General features: G+C 33.1%; 2 protein-coding genes across 2 annotated transcripts in view; both read right to left on the bottom strand.

The window, feature by feature from the left end:
• The window catches only part of LOC111049553 (nuclear hormone receptor FTZ-F1-like), a 242,115-nt gene extending 230,136 nt beyond the window's left edge, over positions 1-11,979 (bottom strand). Inside the window, exon 1 of the mRNA XM_039430756.1 lies at positions 11,481-11,979. Coding sequence (XP_039286690.1) covers positions 11,481-11,613 — 133 coding nt within the window. The 5' untranslated portion in view covers positions 11,614-11,979. The remainder of the gene's footprint in view (positions 1-11,480) is intronic.
• Positions 11,980-15,042: 3,063 nt separating this feature from the next.
• LOC111062473 (sushi, von Willebrand factor type A, EGF and pentraxin domain-containing protein 1-like) overlaps positions 15,043-23,613 on the bottom strand; it is an 85,523-nt gene continuing 76,952 nt past the window's right edge. Inside the window, exons 37-38 of the mRNA XM_039431451.1 lie at positions 18,287-18,382; positions 15,043-17,257 (exon numbers count right to left, since the gene is read on the bottom strand). Coding sequence (XP_039287385.1) covers positions 17,169-17,257; positions 18,287-18,382 — 185 coding nt within the window. The 3' untranslated portion in view covers positions 15,043-17,168. The remainder of the gene's footprint in view (positions 17,258-18,286; positions 18,383-23,613) is intronic.

The raw sequence follows: 23,613 nt of genomic DNA, 5'->3' as shown, positions 1-23,613 counted from the left end.
CGCTTGAGATAGAAATTCTTGAGTGAAAAAAACAAAATGGCAGCTATAAGGATAACCGCTGAGTTTTGAACACTTCAAATACGACATTTGTAGACTCCTATCATCCAGGAACAATACCCTAAAATGTTCGACACTACTTCTGAAACACTCTGTATATATTTTTTAATATATATTGTTGGAATATTTTAAAGTTTTTAATAATAAAGGGTACCACAAGTTGTTATATTGTTTTTATTAATTTGTACAAAAGTAGCCCATATGTGTGAAGTGTTTTTAAATCTATAAACCGTGCACTAATATTTTATCAACTTGGAAAAATGATCGTCATGCCATTTAAGTGGTCAATTTCAAGATTTCCAATGTCAGTTTATTAAAGAAATATGCATCGGATACATTGAATGGATGTAACAAGCAAAATACTCAAATCTCAAAAACCACAATCCAGATGAATGATTCATTCGAAATAAAACTATTTGAAAATATTCAACATTGATAAAGCATTAAAAAATAATGTTCATACAGCATTGTACAAGATACGAATGGAAGTTGAGACATGGACGCCTGGCGCCTCTCACCTGTGGTCGTCGCGACGCGCATGCACGGACATGAACTTGGCCCACTACACCAGTGTGGACGCCACAAATAGATCACCACTAACCAAAAATAACTAAAAGTGTGTACTATAAAGCTAACACCATTAGTCAACTTAGTAGATTTTTAACGGTAATTTAGATCATCCAGCTTGTACTGAACATCCAAGGTAATAGATTTCACAAATAAAATTCAGAACATAGTTTGATATGAACACAAAAATGAATACAGCGATAAAAACCAATAGGACTAATACGATGAGGATTGGAAGACTTTTTCAATTAATGCATTACTGTTATGATTTTGCAGACATCCATAAACACGAATGAACGAACCTCATGTCATAGGAAACTCAATATTATAATGAAATATACATTTGAAAGTAACCAATTAAAGCAGCAGAGAATAGAATCATCCACTGTTGACAAAGATAGCCTACTGTGGAATTTCTCCATAATGGATTGGATTGGATTGACGTCACTACTGGAATATCCAGTACCTATCAACCCAAAAATGTTAGAAATATTTTAGTAGAAGTGAAAAATAGACTCAGACCTATGACATATTATTATTATTATTATGCTTATGGCTTTTTTGGCTGAGAGATACTGTGAGATGTTCTGCCGCAAAACTCAATGTTATTTGCAATAAGTGAACAAACACTTATATTGGGTTGTATTGTCGTTCAATCACTAGAAATTTCCACTTTCACTCCCGAATAAGATTGTTTATACTGCGACAATTTAATTTTGACAATAGATTTAGTTTAGTATCTTACAACTTTATAATACTGATCCCAAAAGTAGAATACTACTGAATTAGTACAGTAATCCTATTATATTAAGCGAGCAATTTCTGTATTTATTTATATGGTTATATGGTTATATGGTTATCTGGTTATGTGGTTATATGTATATATTTATGTTCAACGGATCTCGAAAACAGCTGTAACGATTTTACGAAATTTGGAACTAAGTAGGTTTATGATATGAAGATTCGATTGCACTAGGTCTCAACCCTTGGATAACTCGCTGAAGGACATTAAAAGGATAAATACGTCCTTGGAAAAACAGCTGGAAATTTTGTCGTCTGTTGATACCGTAATGGAAGAGAGTGAACAAGTGCATGTGTGTGGGATCATCCAGCTGATCTCACGAGAAGAAAAATTCAGCAAGAGAAACTTATTTTCGTTTATTTCTCTTTTTTACTTTCCTTGCCCTATTACCATAGGTAAGGAAAGTATTGCTTTCCGAAAAAAATTAAGGTACCCCAATTTCTAAATTTCTATACGTTTCAAGGTCCCCTGAGTCCAAAAACAAAAAAGTGGTTTTTGGGAATTGGTCTGTGTGTGTGTGTGTGTGTGTGTGTGTGTGTGTGTGTGTGTGTGTGTGTGTGTGTGTGTGTGTGTGTGTGGTGTGTGTGTGTGTGTGTGTGTGTATGAGTGTATGTGCGTTTGTGTACACGATATCTCATCTCCCAATCAACGGAATGACTTGAAATTTGGAACTTAAGGTCCTTACAATATGAGGATCCGACACGAACAATTTTGATCAAATGCAATTCAAGATGGCGGCTGAAATGGCGGAAATGTTGTCAAAAACAGGGTTCTTCGCGATTTTCTCAAAAACGGCTCTAACGATTTCGATCAAATTCATACCTGAAATATTCATTGATAAGCTCTATCAACTGCGACTAGTCTCATATCTGTAAAAATTTCAGGAGCTCCGCCTCATCTATGCAAAGTTCGATTTTAGATTCCCAATTATCAGGCTTCAGATAGAATTTAAACAAAAAATTCTGAGTGGAAAAGATTAAGCATGAAAATCTCTACAATTAATGTTCAGTAACATTTTCACCTATAATTGAAAATAAGTACGAAATTCGAGAAAATGTTATTATTTCAATTGCAAACTGTTGGCAACTGTTGATTCTATTAAATGATTCACTATGAAGAAATAGCAGACCTCGTATGTCTCCAGCGTTGTTGTCCTGTCACCAGCTGGCTCAGATCTTTGTTTATAACTAGACTTTAGATGCGCGTGCACACTAGCGTCAGGTGATCAATTTTCATAACGGCAAGGAAAGTTGTGTGAGTGCGCCACACCAGATTTTTTTAGAAAACATGTTTACTTCAGAAAATTCAAAATAGTAACTAGATGCTGTTAGTGATACATAGTATATTAGCAAATATTGTAGCAAACATAGTATATCATTCTAAATCGAATTCATAGTATATCTTTTTGTAATTGATGATGTGTTTGTTTTTTGAAGTGTGAATAAATTGTCATTTTGATGAGTGATAGTAGCTTAGCCTAGATTTTGATTTGGACTGTAGTATAAATTTGAAAAGGGACAGGTTTGGACATAAGCCTGCTGTGCCTCCTCATATAAATGTAAAAATAATTGTACGACTGAGAAAATGAATAGATAAATATAATTTATAAATTCAATCTTTTGTTAAAAAGTTTATACTTTACACTCCAGAGCAAAGCTCGGTCCCCCGATATTGTTCGTAAAATTGGCAGGTGAACTAAAGGTGAAGATTATGCAAAGAACTTAAATTTTTACTCATATTTTTCCCGAACTTCTAAGTATCTAGAATGATGGACATATTAAAGAAAAATGTTGATTGCATGCATTTATTAAAAGAGAGTCAAACCTAGAATCAGTAAATTGAGAACATGTTGTATCACAACAAATGTGACTTTCAAATTTATGTGTAAGAATAAAATACTCTTGAAAGCTAATACATTGTGTACCAAAATCTGAAGTTTTAATTAGTAATACTGTAGTTATTTGTAGTAATATTCATATAAATATTAATGATCAAAGCTTTCATTCAGCAGGTTTCATTCACTAACACCCTTGACATGGGCCTAAATCTCCCCTACCATTCAAAATGTTATTCTTTACTCTAACCCCAATCAATAATCACTCTTCCCCCTCTCCCAGTTTCCTTTCACATTCAACTGGCTTTAATACATTCGTCCACAAACCTACTTATAGATTTTTCACTACTTCTTATACTTCTTCACTATTTACCAGGTTAAGGTAACCTAATAAACAATTCCCCAATATTATAATTTATGAAAGTTCAGTGGTAGGCAAGAAGACAGAGTATAAGGAAAAATAAAAAGAAAGGACGAAGGAAGCAGAGAGGGGAAGGTTGGGGGAAATTCGAGGCAAGGAATACAATGTACCTATCACGCGAAATTTTACATAATGAACGATGCTGCTACTGACTGGTAAAATAGCCGGATCTTGAAATGTGCTAAGGTCAAACTACGCTCTTTCAAATGCCAGTCTGATTTCCAACCCCTATTATGTACAACCAATCTAAATGCAGTGCAATGCAGTTAAGAGGGTCATGGACAAAAGTTATCATTATGCACTATAAACTATAATTAGTCAAGATGCACTAGCACTGTGTTAGAAAGATGCTCCATCTAGACTGATTCTAAGCCTTAGTCAACTATGAGAGTTACTACAAAGTGTTGAAAGAAAGTTTTTAAAATTGAATAAATTGTGATTTTTTAAATCTTATCAAACCAAACCGAATAGGAGCAAAGCAAGACCAAATATTAAGTCATGCCATGATTTATTCAAACTACTGTATCACTAACTTAGCATTGGTACATTGATACATAATTGGACTTTTTTATCAGCAGTGCTTTTTCTAGATAGGATGTTTGATTCATAATCAATTCATTCAATTTCAAATCTATATTTTCAGTAGTTTGAGACAATTTCTAATCAAATTATTCAAAAAATCTTACCGGGTCAAGAAAAATACTATCTAGTTCCGTGATTGCAACCTAGTTGAAACAAGATAAATTACAATTTTTACCTAATTAAATTAGGTAATTTACAATTACATACTTATATATTATACCTACATAAATACGTGAGTGATAACACCAAAACGGGAATGACGCTACACTAGGAAGTGAACAGCCATAAATGTCTTAAAAAATGTGCGCTTGGCTTGGGGTCAAGAAATCAAAGAAACAAATTAGGCCACCGGCTTTCAAAAATAGATTCAAACATTCAAACAAGCAGAATTGTCTCAACTGTCACAAAGAGCACAATCAACTCCAGTTTCTGCTCGAAACTATTAAGTGGAATAGAAGTTCCTAATACAAGTGACACCAAGTTGATACAACAAATGATTTACTACTGTTTAAATTTAGCTACAAACTTTTGACATCAAGTACAATAACTCAGTCCCTTTTCCATGAGGTTGATTCTTTGTTGGTCTCTCAATAGGATCCCATTTTCTTTGTTTATCGAAAATAGTTGAACAACTTGAAATGATGCACGGATTTGTTGATGGGAAAATCTTGTTAAAAGTTAATGATCACTGCTGAACAGTCGACTTGTGTTATTTTATTATCATCTCTGCAGAGTCATTCACGGATGGATCTTACTTGTATGTTTTTGTTACGTCAATAGTCCCTGCTAAATTTATGAGTTCATTATACTCTTTGATGCTCCACACTTGAATTTCTTCTGTCTATTTTGACTGTAAATCTGAAGCTTTATTCAGAGTAGGAATATTGTATTGTACATAAATTATAGGACTATCAGAAAAAATAAAAATTGCCAAAGAAATAAGTTCATGATAAAATGTCTAATGAAGTTAAACCTGAGCTCATCAAGAGCGAGGATCTTCAACACTTCATTTCGAACCAAGAGGTTCCAACCACGCTTATTCGCCTTCCTTTACTCGCCTTCCTTATTCGCCTTTAATTAATTTTACTAATAATGGCCCAACACGAGCACAATCTCAGCAAATGTGTGCAATCAAATTTTCATTTGAGTTGGACATGAGGAGAAAAAAGTTCAGGAAGAAAAATGATAAATTTATTATTGCATCAATTATTCTGAAAGAATAAAAACATAAAACACTTATCTGTTTTCGAGACGTTTGCGATCAAATTCTTGTGGCAAAGCTATTGAAATCCACCAATCCATTATCTTTGGATTTTTATTTAGGATGATACCCACATAAGCTGCAGACTTGTGCGTTAGTAATGAAACTGATGATGAGAGATCAATGGACCTACAGCTTTAGGTGGGTTGTTCTTAACTACCGGGAAGCAAATTTTTCAAACTCATTAATGGTATTTAGAGGAGTTCGGCAAAAAAAGTGGTCCCCTTACAACAGGAGTAGCAGGCGTCTGAATCCTAATTTATCTCATCGATAGCTTATCAGCGCGACCACGAAACCAATCTCTTCTCCTACAAATAATATAAAATGTAAATATTGTTTGAAGTATAGTCAACTTGATACTGGGCTTACACTAGTTTACTATGAAGCGTCAATATCTCAATTGAGAAAATGGGAAAGTACTTAAGTAAAACAACAGAAAGAATATAAATGAAAAGGGAAGAAGGAGAACAATGGAGGGGGTAGGAGGAGGGAGGAGGAGAAGGAGAAACGCCTGGGGCAGAAAAAAGAGGAGTGGGAGTAGGAGGAGAATGATGAGAGGGAGGAGGAGCAGAAAGGATAAAAATAAAACGATGAGAAATAAACAGATAATCAACAGAATAAAGAAATAATCAACAGAATAAATGAAAAAAAGAGGAAGGAAAACTGAGCGAGGAAGAAGAAGAAAAGTGGAAAGGCAGGCAGCTAGTAGTCTGTTGCCTGTTGTCGTGGGTCAGGCAGGAGCCAACCAGCCGGTTCGCAATGCACTTTCGCTTCTTCCTCCTGCTTCGCACTATCCTTTCTTCCTCGCATCATCCTGCATTGTTATCTAGTTGTCTATCTTTTCCTAGTTGAACCGCGTCGCACCGCAGTCGTAATAGCTGTTGTAATTGGCATGACTCTGGTGCACTTGCACTTCTGCGGTAACATTACGACCGTGACATTGTCATCCAACTAGTTGCTAATACTGAACTAGTTATGCACCTATGAACATAACTAGTTATGCACACAAAAATACGACTAGTTATGCAACTGAGGAGGTTATGCATCTTAATGATAACTAATTATTCACCTACGATGGTAACTATGAAAAAATGTTGTTTAAAACACCTGCGTCCTCATAAAACATATTCCAGGCATCAAAAGGATTAAATAAAAATAGATAAATTGACGATGGGTACCTACTGGATTTCATCTACATTAAATATTGCAAAGTATTCCAGCATATATCATCAGAGCATTCGAAAAAATACTTCATTTTATGCTGCTTAGTCTATAGAGTTAGTAAAGTGATCCCACCATGTGATGTTAGTTTACATTGACGAAATAAAAATCAAATTCAGAAATCTTTGTTGAAAATTGTTTTGTAAAAAACTGTCAATAATTGTCAAAAATATCGAAACATTGATATATATATATAATTGTTTCTACAATCCTATTTCCGACTTACAAATTTGCATACATTTAAATATTTCACTACTACGCCATTAAAAGGATATATATATATATATATATATATATATTATATATATATATATATATATATATCAATTTTTCGATATTTTGAAAACAGTCAATAACTAGAAAGCTATCAGTCTAAATCTAATTTTAAGAATATAGTTGGAAAGAGGAAGAAATTTGCAATAAGATTCATATAATTTCTTCCTTTGTTTCATGTTTTTGAACTTTTTATGAGCGCTCGAAGTTGATAAAAGCACATTTGTCCAGTTCAAAGTCAAATTTCGAACAGTTTGAACGCTCATAAAAAGTTGAAAATCGACAAACAAGAAAAAAAATTAAATGTATCTTATTGGAAATTTCTTCCTCTTCCCAAACAAATCCTTAGAATTTGTTAGATTTTAACAGATAGCTTTCTAGTTATTGACGTTTTTCAAAAATATAGAAAAATCTATATACCTCGAAAATCATAAGGTCAATATTACTTACTACTAAATATAATACAATTTTACGGGTCATTTTTGTTGCAAATTGTCTGTAGAACCTATGGTCTTCGGCTTTTAAACCTTTCGTGGGGCATTCTATAAAGAGTGTATTCATATACAGAGTGCCAAATGAATTGGGCTCAGGAAATTTCCGTATATTTCCCGCCAAAACAAATTTTTCACGGTGGTTATATCTCAAGATTATGTTTGGGAGTTTGGGTATAGGCCTACTATAAAAGATAAATCTAAACTAGCCGGCAGGTTCGCTTCGCTCGAATGATCTGTCAAGTGAGGGGGCACCACCCACTGGACCGCCGCCGGATCATCCAGAAATGAGTATTTGGCAACGAAACAAGGGGTACAAGGCAACGAAATATCAAAACTACAACCAAAAGACAAGCAGCGTTTTTTGCGATTCCACGACGACTTTCTTGCACATTCATTCACTTTAGAGAGTAGTCATTTTTATAATGAGGTCCACGTTATAATGGGAGTGGAGAAAGATAGGAGAACAACGTTGCCAATCCTCTGTCTTGTCAATGCCTTCTGTAGCCGGTAGCTGATACAGGTTTATTGATGTAATATTATCTGTTCATTCTCGTTTAAAATAATCAATTATATTTTATTAAGAAATACATTATATTTTTCATAATGACTTTTCATATAAGATGAAATATTTTGTTGATTATTAATTCTAGCCTACATTGTTAAAAGACGATCTGGCAACAGAGCAAAGCGAGAAATAGATAGCGACTGGACACTATATTAATCAGTTGGGATGAGGCGATAAGGCCCCATATTAGCTAATACGATCGTACACTTCCTTTCGCACGTTACAGAACGCAACGGCATCGTATAGGGCGACTATACGAGCGAAAGAGACCATGTCCTATGTAACGACCGAAATTCGATCCACATAGATTAGGCCTAAGAGAGTTTTAATGCTACAAATCAACTAACTAGAACTAGGGAAGACAACTTATTGACTCAGTCGATTAGGAAGAATCCTCCAATCCTTCCATGCGGCAGAGAAATAAGAAAAACCGAAAAAGAAAGTGGTGGCCTACTAAAGAAGACGCCCGGTGCTGCAGACGAATCTGTTGAATGAAAACGAAGTGACTTTCTCAGACATAACCTGGACGCGGTAAGCAGTTAGGTAATAGCAGACAATTTCTCTTCCATTATTCAACACTCAATGCCAAGAGCATCCAACTAAAATTGGTAATTCTTCTGGTCTCGAGATACATTCGATAATTTTCTGTAGCACATAACAGTTTTTACTTCTGATGATGTAGTAACATAACTATGCGATAGATTCATTAGTTATTAATATCAAGGGCTCTAAATTTGTAAGTAATTTGACCAAAATCTAAGTTACATGACGCTATACTTTATCTTTTGACAAAAGCATCCGAATACGATTTCAAGAAAGAGACACCGCTATTTTTCAAAAGTGGGGAAAACAAATACATAACGACACCATTCAACCCACTGGCACTTAGTACAGTACCTACTCTACTATAGTATAGTATACGCCACTAACCAGTGTAAGGAAAACTACAATGAGACTACAATTTTAAAACAGTCTTATCTATAAAAAATAATATTATTCATCTGTCATAAAAAAACACAAAAATCATTAAAAAAGGAGGACTTTGAAGAAATATTATTTCATTAATAATGGATTTTTAGAGACAGCAGATTTTAATGTAGGCCTACAATATCTTGAAACAAATTTAAAAAATCTTAATTGGTGTACAATTCTTGGTAGTTTCATATCTTCTTAAAATGTATAAATTCAGGGCTACTTTCTTTTATTTATAAAATAGAATTATAGCCTAGTGCCCTTTGAAATGAATGAAATAGTAATAATTTGTATTCTTAATCTATTATTTTATTAATTTCAAAGGGTACCATTAATTCTATTTTATAAATAAAAGAAAGTAGCCCTGAATTCATACATTTTAATAAATCTTGCTTGTTCTAATTTTACACACAACCAAAAGGAAAATAAATCCTATAATAATGATTCCTATTGAAAAATTTAGAACCTCCACACTGAGAGGAGTAGTAAACACAACATTTCCAAGAATGCAAGTGTAGTAAATTGAGCACATCAAAAAAGTTTCGGGGTGTTATTTAGTTTATGATAAGCACTCTAGTATTATGGGCCAGCATTGAGACCTAGATAGATAGATAGGGGAGATCAAGAAGAATTCAACCATGTATCACATTGTTGACGATTTCAAAGCTGAACAAATATGTGACAAAAAGTTGAAATCTTTATTGATTTTCATTTTTATAAATTTATTTATGGCTAGAATGGGTATTAAAATAATTCAAACTTATGTAAACTATTTGAAAAGGAATCCAATAAAACAGATTTCAAGTTTGTAACTTGAACAGTTTTTGGCTGACCCAACAAGCTTACATGAAATAGGACTAATTTAGTTTCCCAATGAAGAAAGCAAAAAAAGTTAGCGAATTTTTTATTTTTTTAATAATATTTCGTAAAATTTGAGTTTAGGTTATCAAGTGACTGAAATTTTTTCTTTCAGAATTTATTATTCTACAAAATTCATTAGTTTAAAATACTTATCATTCACCAAGTAACCAAGTTAAACTCAAAGGAAAAAATCACGTTTGTACATTTTTTGCAATTTCTCAAAAAAATATTCAAGGTACAAACTTGAAACTGGTTTCATTCGATTTCTTGTCAAATTTTATATAAGATTATTTTAAAAACTATTTTAGCTATGAAAAAAATAAAAATTCAACTTTCCGCCATGTTTGTTTATCCTTTGAATTCGACAAAAATTTGATACCGTACATGGTTGAACTCGTCTTGAACTTCCTTATTGATCCATGTTGGTTACAATGCTGGATTCCACGGCCTATAGGCCTATACTAGTGCCTCCGAACAGATAATTTCCTACATCATCCTAAAAGTTTTCCTCTCAAAAATCCTATATATCTTTCAATTTAACTAATTTTTTTTATTGATAACTGATAAAATATCAAAAATTTCCTTAATTTATTTTTTTTTAACGCAATGGGTGTTTTTCCAGTTAACTCAATGATACAGGCTAGCTAATACCCACGTTTCAATGGATTTATCAATGAAAGTATAGGCTATCATTGTTTTGAATGGACTCGTTAAAGTGACAGTCCCGGCTGAGTAATATCAGTCGTCAGGTCATGTCAGAGGTCCTGAAATTGATCAGGTGCGACCTGAAAACTCTGACACCAGACCTGAGCCAGCCAGCTCACGGGATATTATTATTATTATTATGAAAGTATCATGTTTAGGCCTCTATTAGTCATCGAAGGCCAACGTTGGATTTATCTCAAATTGAATTGAATGATTTTACATAATAAACAAAATGAAATTTTGAGCTTGGTTTCATAATATATTTAATTGCTTTACTACCAAACGTACTATTCAAGTAAATAAATTCAAACTACTATTTTTCTCCAACTGAAGAAAATTTGCAGGTTAGGCTATGATTTATTGATAATCAATCAAATAATCAATAATTTCAGTTTCACTCCAGAAAATGTTTCAAATTTTTAAATTATTTACTAATAATATATAATATTCATAAGTAGCCTAGGTATAATTTTTTGATGTTTTAAGAACCGTAAGTAAAGTTGGATTACATAATTTTAACACAATAAGATTATTTTATTCAGGTTATGCTGTCACTTAATATTTCTGAGGTTATGCACATAAACATTTGATATTTACTCATTTGAGATAATAAACAATAGCCTATAAAATCAATACTGCAGTAAGTTACGAAAATTGGGTTTGGGGAACAGGTAGGGCTGTCATCTGTTCTGTTGCATCCCAACCATACTCCGCAGCACAACAAACAAGAGAAGAGACTAGGTTAGGCTACAAGATGCCAAACCAAATTGGATAACTTGGTCTCGCTCCAGATGACATAAAACAGTTGTCACATATCAGCTGATAATAGAACAATTTTTTTTGAGCATGACATTTGATGGTGTACCTGTCGAATTTGAGGAAAACACTTGTAGATCAGGAGAATTGTTATGGTCGGAAGCTGTCTGAGACTCGAGTTGAGTTGAACAAGCCGGGGCTGAACTAGTTGGAACGCTTAAACCCGTTTCTTCCTCATGCATCTTAATATCTTTACAGTCCACGATTGTGACGAATAAAATTCCTAGCCGAGGTTTCACATAAAGCTTTACTTTCTATGCCAAGGTTCACAGATATTATTCTCGCGTAAAAAATCGAACGCTGAACGAATGTAGGTCTCTAGGCCACTTCACTTGCACTTCGCATCAAAATCAGACGAACAACACAGCTCCAAAGTCAAACGAGGAACACAAAGTTAACGTCACTTTCATTGTCAACGGACACCATTCAAACCATTTATCAGGCTAAATCTACCTGAAATGGATGAATTTAACAGAAAAATTGACAACACGTACATCTTACATAACCGCTACTAGAAACATAATGTTATCTATTAATAACACGTGCTATTTTTAATTATCATCCTGAACTAGGTCATAAATAAAAACATCCCGAAAAATACGAAAACTATTAGAACATATAAAATTATCAATTTCAATGACCAAATAAATCCTAAATTGCAATTAAGCCCCTATTTTCTTTTAAATTTATTAAAAGTGGAGTACGAAATTTGACTCAAGCTGTATTCAGCTGTCGAAATGGAGCAGGCTACGCTATCTCTTGAGCGTCATCTGAACGAAGCAACAAGTTGTAGTCGACGCCAGCCAAAATTCAAACGCTACCTAGGATTAGATTAAGATGAATGGATTGTCTCTTTGTCTCAATAACACATTCTCAAATTGAATTGATTTATTTCCAAGTTGAATTGAATTACCATGATTGATGAACAACTCTATATCCTACCAGAAATGTTTATCTGTTATAAAAAGAACTTATTTACAATATATAATCTAAAAAAACATTACCGTTCCATGATATAGGCTATAAGTTTAAAATAATGGCATGCCTTATATGATTTTTGAAACCTAGCATTTAAAAAGCATTTGTTTTTCAATAACTCGATCTACAGGAAATAGAATGTATGAATAGTTCGTCTACTAATCCTAAATGAATACAAAAAAATCGTTGTCAAGCCTCAAGCTTTCTACAGACAAAGTAGGGCATAGGCCTAGTGGTTATAGATTATAGAACATCCAAGTCACAGAATACATAGATTATTACAGAAAACATAGAACATAACTCCCGGGCCAACGCAAAACGCAGCAGTAACCAACTGGCTAATGCAATAATTCATTTGATTTTCATAAGGAATGATAGCGAGCATTGTCTACCGTATTCCTTTTGGATTTAAAAAAGTACTACTGCATTATTAAGTAGGTAACTTATAAAATAAAATAGGATAATAAACTAGATTTTTTTATTAAGTAGGTACGGTATACAGTCTTATTTCTTTTGAAGCCTGTAAGCAATATGAATATGGAGTTAGGTTAATAATAATAATTCAAGGAAGGTACAATAATATTATATTTTCTCACTTTACATATATAAGAATTAATTTATTTATTTACAATGCAAATAACACTAATGTAATAACATTGAAAGATAAAATAATAAGATAGGCCTAGTCCTTGTGCTATTTTTCTTCCAAATTTATAGGTGGAAAAGTCCGAAATAAGGTTAGAATTTTACGTGATTTCCTTTTCTGAAATGTTATGAAACATGTGATCAAATTGTCCTGTTCCATTTGTAACACAGCGGCCATGCTGGGTTTTCCAAATACAACGAAACCAGTAGATTACAAATTAGAGTGATCTAAAAAGAATGAAAATAAAATATCCAGTTCCCTTTTATTAAATTTTTCACTAGTATGTTTCAACGGTAATGTCATAAAATTATAATATGCCAAAAAATTATAATAATTATGGAGATTTAAATAGATTCTTACAACATACAGAATGGGTGAAAAGTCCGAGAACGGTTTAATATCTCATGCACGAAGGTAATTATTGACGGTGGGTGTGATTGGGGATCCTACTCAATTTGAAAATACTAGGTACTTTACTATGACTTTAAAAATCTGGTCCGCCATATTGAATGCAACTTTATTTTTTAAATAGGAAGATGTGCATGAGATGCATGATTTCGATACGGAATTTAAAGAAAAAAAGAATGGCAAAAACCGCATATCGATATCTCAAACCGTTTCGAAGATATTCACATTATTAATCAATACTATTCAAAGCAGAAAAGAGAGAAAAAAGCCCGAGAAAGGCTTAATATCTCATACACAAAAGTAATTTGATGGTGGGTGTGATTGGGGATCCTACTCAAATTGAAAATACTACTTTACTATGTCTTTAGAAATCTGGTCAAACTATTCCTGAAACACAGCATTTGCATGAGTTCAACGTTTTGATTCAAAAAGTTATGTATCACTGTAGAAACACTTTTTGAGCAGCCGGTCTTTCAATTTGTTTCTAAAAATATATGTCTGCTCTCTATTGCTAGTAAACTATATGGCATGGAGTTTGATATTTTCTTATGATTGTGGTCTGAGCTACCCTGAAAAAAGCTGTTCTATGAACATCTATTCTCAAAGCATTTCATGACCTCGGGTTACATCCATAAAGATGGTGTACATTGTAATGCTTCTAAATTCAAAATTGCTAACTTATATATATTTTTGGACAAAGATTGGACTTGAACTTTCAAAAGTGAAAACATAACCTATTTTTAGTCATGTTATCAAAATTTGGGAATAGAATAGTTTTGGGCCAAGCCTTTTTTTCAATACCAATCATATTCAAAATATGATCTGTAACTGTATCCACAAATGAATAAATAAATAAGATCAGATTTTCTTGTTCACAAACCTCTATATTCAAATCCGCAGAGTGAACACTCACTCATGTACAAGCCAGGGCCGCCCCGAGGTTAATAGGCGCCCGGGGCGAGATTTTTAAATGCGCCCCCCAAGTATAGCGCGGTAAGGTATTATTTAAAAGTAGAGCTACATTGCTCTTCCAGGAGGAGAACTTCCATTATGGGATGCATCCCCTCCTTGATAATCATGCTATAGATTTTGTAAGCAGTGTTTAGCAAGCTCATTCCTCTATAGTTGTCACAGGAACTTCTTAGTCCAGTCAATATAGACTATAGACATAAAAAAAGGCGGTGTGCTTGCAATTTATATTGTAGTTCTGATTTTTGAATGTATTATTTGGATACATGAGAAAAGTCCAGAACCTCGTATTTTCAGTTTTCAGCTATTTCTGCCAAATCCAAATCCAAAGCCAAATTAGATTATAAAATTCTGAATAAAATGAGATCATTCGCAACTCTCTATCTCCAATAAGTACTGACTACTGAGTTATAATTTTTTCAAAAATGAGTAAATTTTAATGAAAAAATCAATTCTAATGAATTATAGTTTTTTATCAACAATATCTTTCGATTATTACCATTTAGTTATAGATGTATAATTCAAAGTCCCTCTGGGCGTATTTTTGTGCTCTACAATCTAAGATCAGTTGGAGCGCTCTATCTCATATAGATTTCCAGGTACACCTTGTGTTGTGAAAAACACCTCATTTTCGGCTTCAACGATCATCACCAACTACATTGTCCTCACATTGATATTTCGCACAATGACATAAGTTCATGAGATTATGCTCTATGAGAATCAACTTGAGATGCACTTCATTTCAGTATTTCCTAGTGGAGAGGCGCGCATAAGAACACCTCAAGGATCAAAATTTCAAACACACAACTCATGACACAATGCTCGTATCTCATCTTACTTCACATCATTCTTCTCGGCTCGTCAAGGCAGTCCATAACCATGAATCATGAGTCAAATTCGGTCGAAAAGTTGAAAATTTATTGTTGAGTGTACTTAAGCACATATTCCAATACACAAAAAATTGCCAATTTCTAGTAGTTGGTGAAGATGGTTGAAGCCGAAAATGAGGAGTTTTTCACAATACAAGGAGCATTATTGTTGTCAGTTGTACCTGGAAATCTATATGAGATAGAGCGCTCTACCTGATCTTAGATTGTAGAGCACAAAAATACGCCCAGAGGGACTTTGAATTATACATCTAACTAAATCGTAACAATCGGAAGATATTGTTGATAAAGAACTATAATTCATTAGAATTGATTTGTTTCTTTAAAATTTACTTATTTTTGAGAAATCTTAACTCAGTACTTATTGAAGATAAAGAGTTGCGAATGATCTCATTTTATTCAGAATTTTATAATCTAAAACAAAGGCTAGTATAGAGCAAATTTTTCCGTCCGTTTGTTTACTGGATTTGGCAGAAATAGCTGAAATCTGGAAAATGAACTGAAAATACGAGGTTTTTGGGCCACTCTGTATCTAGCACAAGGAAATTTTGCATGAAGAAATTGGTTCTGGACTTTTCTCATGTAGCCAAATAATATATTAAAAAATCAGAACTACAATATAAATAACAAGCACCAAAGTATAGTGACTGGACTATATCTCCCTTCTTGAAAAGAGATTTGACTTGACTGTAGCCACTTTCCAAACTTCTGGGATGCTCAATATTGTCTCCAGTACATATTTATCAAATGGAGGAAGCGAAGTTTGAAGAAGAGTCCCCCATGCTTGAACTGCTCCATATTTAAACCATCCGGCCCAGCTTGTCTTATTTTATACTCTCTTCTAACCTTGTATTCTGCAGGTTAAAACCTATTTAATTTTAAATTTCCGTTTATATTCCGTTAATAAATTTTCAATTTATTTTAGATTGAAAAATTTAATTTATTTTATATTGAAAAATTTTCAATTTAGGAATATTAACGGAAATTTGGAAATAAATAGGTTTTAGCCTGCAGAATACAAGGTTAGAAAAGAGTATAAGATTAGAAGTTTTATCACCCAGCTTGGGACAATGAAGCGACCAAGGACGACTTGCAGTTTGCAGGAGCACAGGCTCACTCAATGATTGGAAAAATATACGCCTACGCTATGCGTAGAGTGACTGTATTTACCAAAGTATAGTCAGTGAACGCCAAGTTTTATTGTTTATGCCACAATTCACACTAAACATATAAGTAATGAGTTATACATAGAAATGGATTGATAAGAAAATGGTTCAAGACTTTTAACGTGAAGGTGAAATAAAGGTACTAGAACCGATAGTGTCGGGGCTGTAATCATTATACGACCGCGGCGCCCCCCTAGCCGCGACGCCCGGGGCGACCGCCCCGGTCGCCCTGCCCTTTGGGCGGCCCTGATACAAGCAGGGAAGAGTAAGAATTATTGCGGCTCGAAACAGACACGGCACCGGCATGGCGTTCTGGAAGGTTATCCAAGCATCATACAGAGTACTGAATGTTGACCTTCAGCTTATTGCTCTTCACGAAACTCCAATGCTTTAATGAAACTCATTTCCCTGTCTTTGTAGTTGTTTTGCTAATCATTCCCAACAATGATTGAGTTTGTATTGTCAGCAAAGGGAACGCTGCTTGCAAGAGCAAGCCTATATTACTTGAAAGGTAATTATTTTATTAAAGTGAGGGTACTTTGTAGGAAAGTGAACTATATATTTCTACTATATTACATTATTACTATAATATAATATTACTCTCACTCTACATCAAAAAAATCTATTCTACATGAAATTCAGAGAAAATAATCCAGATGTATATAATGACTTGGATAGGTACTTCAAAGTTGAATATTTGCACAAACTGGTATATCCGACCACAAGCCAGTGGAAAGGCATGTGATGGTTGAGTCGCCTTTCAGTAGAGTTCCTGGGAAAAAATATATGTTTTTAAGTGAGTATACTTGATTGATAAATATTTTTCTCATAAAACAAGTAGCAAAAAAACACAATATTATTTAGAAAATAGAAATCATGCAAGTATTCAGCAGCTATTGACAGTTCTCAATATTTTCCTAATATATTAATAAAATATTTTCAATATCAATAATTAGTCAATTAGTAATTTCAATAGAGTAGGCTAACATAAAAATTGAAAAAATACGTTAATATTTGAGTCATCAATTATTATAAGAGATGATATATATGTGATTGGGTGTTCGGATAACTGACTTCCCAGATTGAGTTAACCATGGCATCATTGATATTTGAATAGGCTAACTTGAAAAATAACCAGAGCAGTAATCCTAAGAGAGCTTCAAACATTAACTAAAATTCATTCACCTTATAACATTTAGAATAAAACAAATTTTACTGGTTAGTTGGATGCTATATAATTATTATAAGACTACACTCAAATTTGAATCAGAGAAAAAATGATCTATAAGTAATATTTTTGTTTTTTAAATGGTTTTCAAGTACCAAATTAAAAATTTCTAGTTTGGGAGTGAAAATTGAACTTGAAAGTGAAAAGTTGAAACATAATAGTCTCATTTTTTTATAACTTTTATTCATAAAAATTTGGGAGGAATACAGTATTATTGCCTGTTGTCTCTTCTCAATCATATTATTGTATAATATAATGATTTGTGATAGTCAATAAATGAAATAAACAAATATGTATCAGAGAATCAAATCACTAGAAGTAATGTCAATAACAATGATTAGCAGCAGTCTATTTTTGAGAACTTCCAAGTTGAAAATTTCTCGCTTCTATCCAACATTTTAAAGTTATCGAAAAGAGATTACTAGTCATTTTTAAATTTAATATAATAATCACAGTTCGTGATGGAATCCAAAACTGACAAATTGAAATTAAATGAAAGTTCAACTGAGGAATTTTGTCGTCAAAGCAATTAATAAATTTTAGCCTTTAGGGGTAAAAAAAATCAACACTCACCTTCCGGACAAGTTACTTTCAATCGCGCATTATACAAATAAGAATCCCCCGATATTTCTGCATCGGGATGTACAGCGGGCTTATTACAACTGATTCCTGTCAAAATTCAAACAAATTATTCAAATATTATTCCCATATGACAATGTCATTTTTGTAATAGTATACAATTTATAATGTATCCGACAAAGTCAGGGAATAAAAACAACTACAGGTTCACTTCTTTTGTAAAACCAGGGGCCAAGTTCAAGGACGTCTTGCCGGATGATTTGGAAAATTATGGTGAGAGAGACTTCCTTGTAATTCAGGCTGGCTCGAATCATATAAGTAAGAATGAGGCCAAGGATGTGCTGGTGGCGGTGCGGAGGAATTTGGTGGCGCTGTATAAAACAAATGTTTTTGTTTTTTCTATTCCTCACCGTTACGATTTGGCTGACTGGTCCTGTGTTAATGTAGCAATAGAGGAGACTAACAGGGAGATTATGAGAATTTGTAACCTGTATTCACATGTCAAGTAAATAGATATAGGTAAAATAGGCCGAAGATTCTTTACATCGCATGGCATGCATCTGAATGGTAAGAAATATGTTAGTGACAGGATTAGAAGGTCTTTGGAAAGCCATCTTTCGGATTCGAATTTGTTTTCACCAATTTCTCTTCCATATGGTCCTGTAGATTATTGAACTTGCGGCTGTATTGTTGGAGGAACAAAACACTGTTGTAGTATCTATATATAGGTCAAATACTGATAATACCAAAAGCTGCTTTAGTATTTTATTGGATGTTTTGGCTTGTGCTCTGGAGCATTTGATTAAATACAATGCCAATATAGTCTTGTGTGGTGACTTCAACATTAACTTTCAGAAAAAATGCTCAAATGTGATCGACCTGGAAAATTGTCTCTTATCGTTTGGTCTACGAGCATGTTACAGTGATACAACCAGACCGGGTAATAGAGATAAGGGTAGTTGCATTGATAATATTTTCACCAATGTGAAATCAAATTCGTTCTCTTGTGATGTAGTGAAAACGTGGGTCTCTGATCATTGGGCTCTTCATCTTGTATTGCAACAATTTGATTTCGTAAAGACCAAGGTAAACAATCTCGGATAAAGGTTAAACGGTCTGTGTGTAGTAAGAAGGAAGAAAATATCATTGAATATAAAAATCTTCTGCGTCACACTGACTGGTATCGAATTTACTTTGATCAATCTGTATAGAGTCCAAAGTGAATTGTTTTCTCAATACTGTTGAGTCTGTGGTGAACGAAGCCTTTCCTCTCAGAAGTGTCACAGATAAGCCCACTTTACCTAAAAAGAGTAAAATTTATAGTCCCGAACTAAGCTGTGCGACTGTCTCTATGATACATACTTGAGCACTGGTATACTTTCTGTAAAGGATTGTTTAAGAATTATAAGAAAAGGTTCAGAACATTACTCAGGGAAACTAGACGAAAAAGACGAATTTATCATATCCTCTAGCAATGAGGGCAAAGCAATATGGACTATCATAAAGAATGAATATGGCAGTAAACGACGGTTTGAGGGTACTGTTGGTGATTTAACTTCAAACCAGTTCAACATATTTTTTATTGACAAGATTGATGAAATTGTAAATGGTGTAGCTAAAGAGGGGTGTAAACAGAGCTCAGCAGGATATCTAAATATCAGTTGTAACTACAGACTTCTTGTAAATTCAGTTTCAGACTATAGTCAGTAAGGTTGAAGTCGAGAGTGTCATAAGAAACATGAAATCCAGCAAATGTGCTGATATCTATGGTATGAACACCTTAATTTTCAAATTAGGAATAGACTATCTAAGTGAAGTGTTAGCTCACATTATAAATAGTTGTATATTAAACTCTGTGTTTCCTGATGCATTGAAGCTTGTAAAGGTAGTTCCAATATTCAAGAAAGGTAGCAAATCTGATTGCAATAGTTTCAGACCTATATCTTTGGTTCCGATTATATCTAAAGTTTTTGAAAAGCTGTTAAATATTCAGATGGTTCAGTATTTTGAGGTGGATAATCTGTTCAATGACAATCAGTATGGCTATAGGTTTAGAAGGGGAACTGTGAAAGCGACGATCTCCCTATATGATCAGCCATTGGAATCATTGGAAAATAAAAATCAGACTGATGTAAGACTATTCGACCTGTTGAGAGCTTTCGACACAGTTTGCCATGAAGTTCTTCTGAAAACAATAGAATTTTATGGTTTTGAAGAATCTGCTAACAAGCTTATTCAGTCTTATCTGAGAGATAGGTTTCAGAAAGTGGTTTTTAATGGTGTTGAGTCTAATTACTTGCCGGCTCGTTATGGGGTACCTCAAGGTTCAATATTGGGCCCAACTTTGTTCATTATTTATGTGAATGACATGCCTGGAGTAATTGGACCCTCAGCCAAAGGATATTTGTTTGCTGATGACCTTGCAGTTTGTATAAGTACAAAATCCACCTTGGCAATCAATAGAAGCAGGTCCTTAGATGATATTACACTGATGATTGAGGACTGGTGTAACGCAAATTTACTGTGTTTAAACGTAGATAAAATTGAGAGTCTTAATGTGTCTTATGGCAACAATGTTGATTTGAATGGTCTGAGAATGGTTCATTTTCTTGGTTTTAATATTGACTCTAGGCTGAATTGGAAATACCATATTGATGAAGTGGCGGGTAAGCTGTGTAAGGGATTGTTTATGTTAAGAAAATTGAGAACAGGAGTAAGTCTATCAGTGTTGAGAATAGTTTTTTTTCATATACATAGTTATCTATCTTATGGAACATTATTGTGGGCTTCCCAAAAATATAGTATTCGATTATTTAGACTGCAGAAAAAAGCTGTGAGAATAATATGTGGTCTTCCTTCAAGAGAACACTGTAGGGATAGCTTTAAATTGATTGAAATTATGACACTTCCTGCTGTGTTTGTGTATCAATGTCTCAATCATGTCTAGGTAAATTTATAACTCTTATGTTCAGCAGGGTATGTGTCACAACTATAATACTAGAGGTAGGAATAAACTAGTCTTGAAGTTTTGCCACTTTGCAAATACTCAGAAAACTTTCTATTACATTTCTCTGAAACTTTTCAATGCCTTGTCTGAGAATATAAAAAAATACCATTAAAAATATTCACTAATAGAGTTAAACGATTTCTGTTGACGAATCCAATTTATGAAATAGAAGAGTTCAATGACGTAGTTGACAATATGTTTGATTAACAACTAGGTATTCTTATGAGTGAACTAGTCATATAATTATGTCTTATGAGTGTGTTTTACTTATATTGTTATGAAAATAAGTATATTTTTATGTTTTATAATTTATTGTAATGACTTCTTGCTTTTAATTGTTTCAATCTATCATTGACATTTGTAATGCAATTGATGTTCTCAATTAGCTGCTGCAATAAAATATTTTGACTTTGACAAAATATTCAAATTTTATTCTCATATGGAAATGTCATTTTTGTAATAGTATACAATTTATAATGTATCGGACGATTGATTCCGACATATAAACTTGAGTATTTTTTAAACGTTTATTTTTTAAATCCTTACTACGGGACAAGAGAAACAGAAATATCAAATATTAATAACAAGTAGCACAAAAAGTATTTGACAGTCTAAAATCCATGGGCTACACTTGAACTAAAAAACAAGGTAATTTACTTTACTCAATAATTTCCTTCGAATATTTAATGATATCCGAGATGTAAAAAAATATATGAATGTATAGAAATACTGTAACGCTCAATAATCACAAAACTTCAACATACTAGGGCTGTCTTTTATTTGTAAAAATACAACAAAATTGAATTTTCACATATTTTTATGACAATGATACTAGAATTTCTCAATTAATAATAAGTTCTCTTGGCATAACAGTTGTAAAATTAGTAACTTGTAATAAAAATAATTATTATTGACAAACAAACTATAAAATTGTAAATCCAACTACAGTATTCTATCAATCCAAAAAGCGGAAAAGGACCTTTTTAGATTTTCAATAAGAAATATAAATCTATAATAAATAATTTCGAGTGCACTTTCAAAAATTCAAATTTCCAATATGAAAATTTGAATTCAACGTTCAACGAGGAATAAAATTGGTAAGTTAGTAGTTTTCCGATTTTATATATATGATAAGGACATGATTGTATGGACTTATGGCTATGTTCAACTTCCTACGGTGGCGTTTCCTACAAAGCCATTAAGCGTGGCGTTTCCTATGAGCTAAAATTCAAAAAATGATTTGATACTCTTATGTTTTGAAGTAGCTGTTACTGTTATTTGTCTAATATTGCATCTGTATAGAAGCAAGTTCGTGGACCGTGCAAGTTGATAATTGACGAATACTACCTAGTTATGTCAAAGTCGATTTAGAAAATAGATTTCCTAGTCTCAAAAATCAAAATCATTTATTTGCCAATTTTAAAGATAACAATAATAAATAAAACAAATACTTCATACTTATACAGAATAAAAATAAAATTTAAACTTTTTTTAAAATTTTTAATTGGCGTTGCCAGCAAAACCGAAGTTTGTGTGGTAGCAACGAGTACCTACCAAAAGATTTCATTTAATTTATAATAAACATAAAAGATTATTAAACATTTTATTTAAATAGTAGTAATAATAAATAAATAAATAATAATAATTGTAGTAATATAATATCTAAAAAAATGTAACTTAGTGAAAATAATAACAAAGATAAAAATGTTTTTGATAAAGTAGATTCTAACTGTACATGAGGCGAAAAACACTGTGTACGTTCTGTGTACAGTAAATTGTTCCAGTTCCAATCGTAAATATTGTTCCATCACGTGACTAGTGCAAAATGTTCCCATGGAACGCCACTTCAAAATCGTTGGTTCAAGCTTTTGGCGCGCACATATAAAGTTGATTTACACTAAAATGTGTCATTTACTAGCTGCGTGAATGAAGAAAGGCTGTTTTACAAACCTACCATCTAGAAAAGTGTAAATTTCTTTTATTCCATTACTCTCAAATTTTCTATTAAGAAAATTTCATTTAATGAATGGTTATCAAACATCATTATTGGTTATGTATTCTATGCTATGCTATGGTAAACAAACTATCAGCGCATGCGCAGAGAAGCAAGCAGACTACAATAATTGACCAATGAGAGCTCAGATAGTTGGAACCTGTTGGAACTGTACCAGGTCGGACAATTTACCACACTTCGACTGTGGGGTAGAAAATTGGAACTGGAACAGAATCTGCCAAAATTCCTCCCATGGAACGTGGAAGTTTTTACTTGGTAAATAATTGTGAATCGGACAATTTACCACATTCCATGTACACA

Source organism: Nilaparvata lugens, chromosome 6 (genome assembly GCF_014356525.2).
Source record: "Nilaparvata lugens isolate BPH chromosome 6, ASM1435652v1, whole genome shotgun sequence".
NCBI classification, from domain to species: domain Eukaryota; kingdom Metazoa; phylum Arthropoda; class Insecta; order Hemiptera; family Delphacidae; genus Nilaparvata; species Nilaparvata lugens.
The sequence above is the reverse complement of the archived record's forward strand: the minus strand, read 5'-3'. Positions and strand labels throughout refer to the sequence as shown.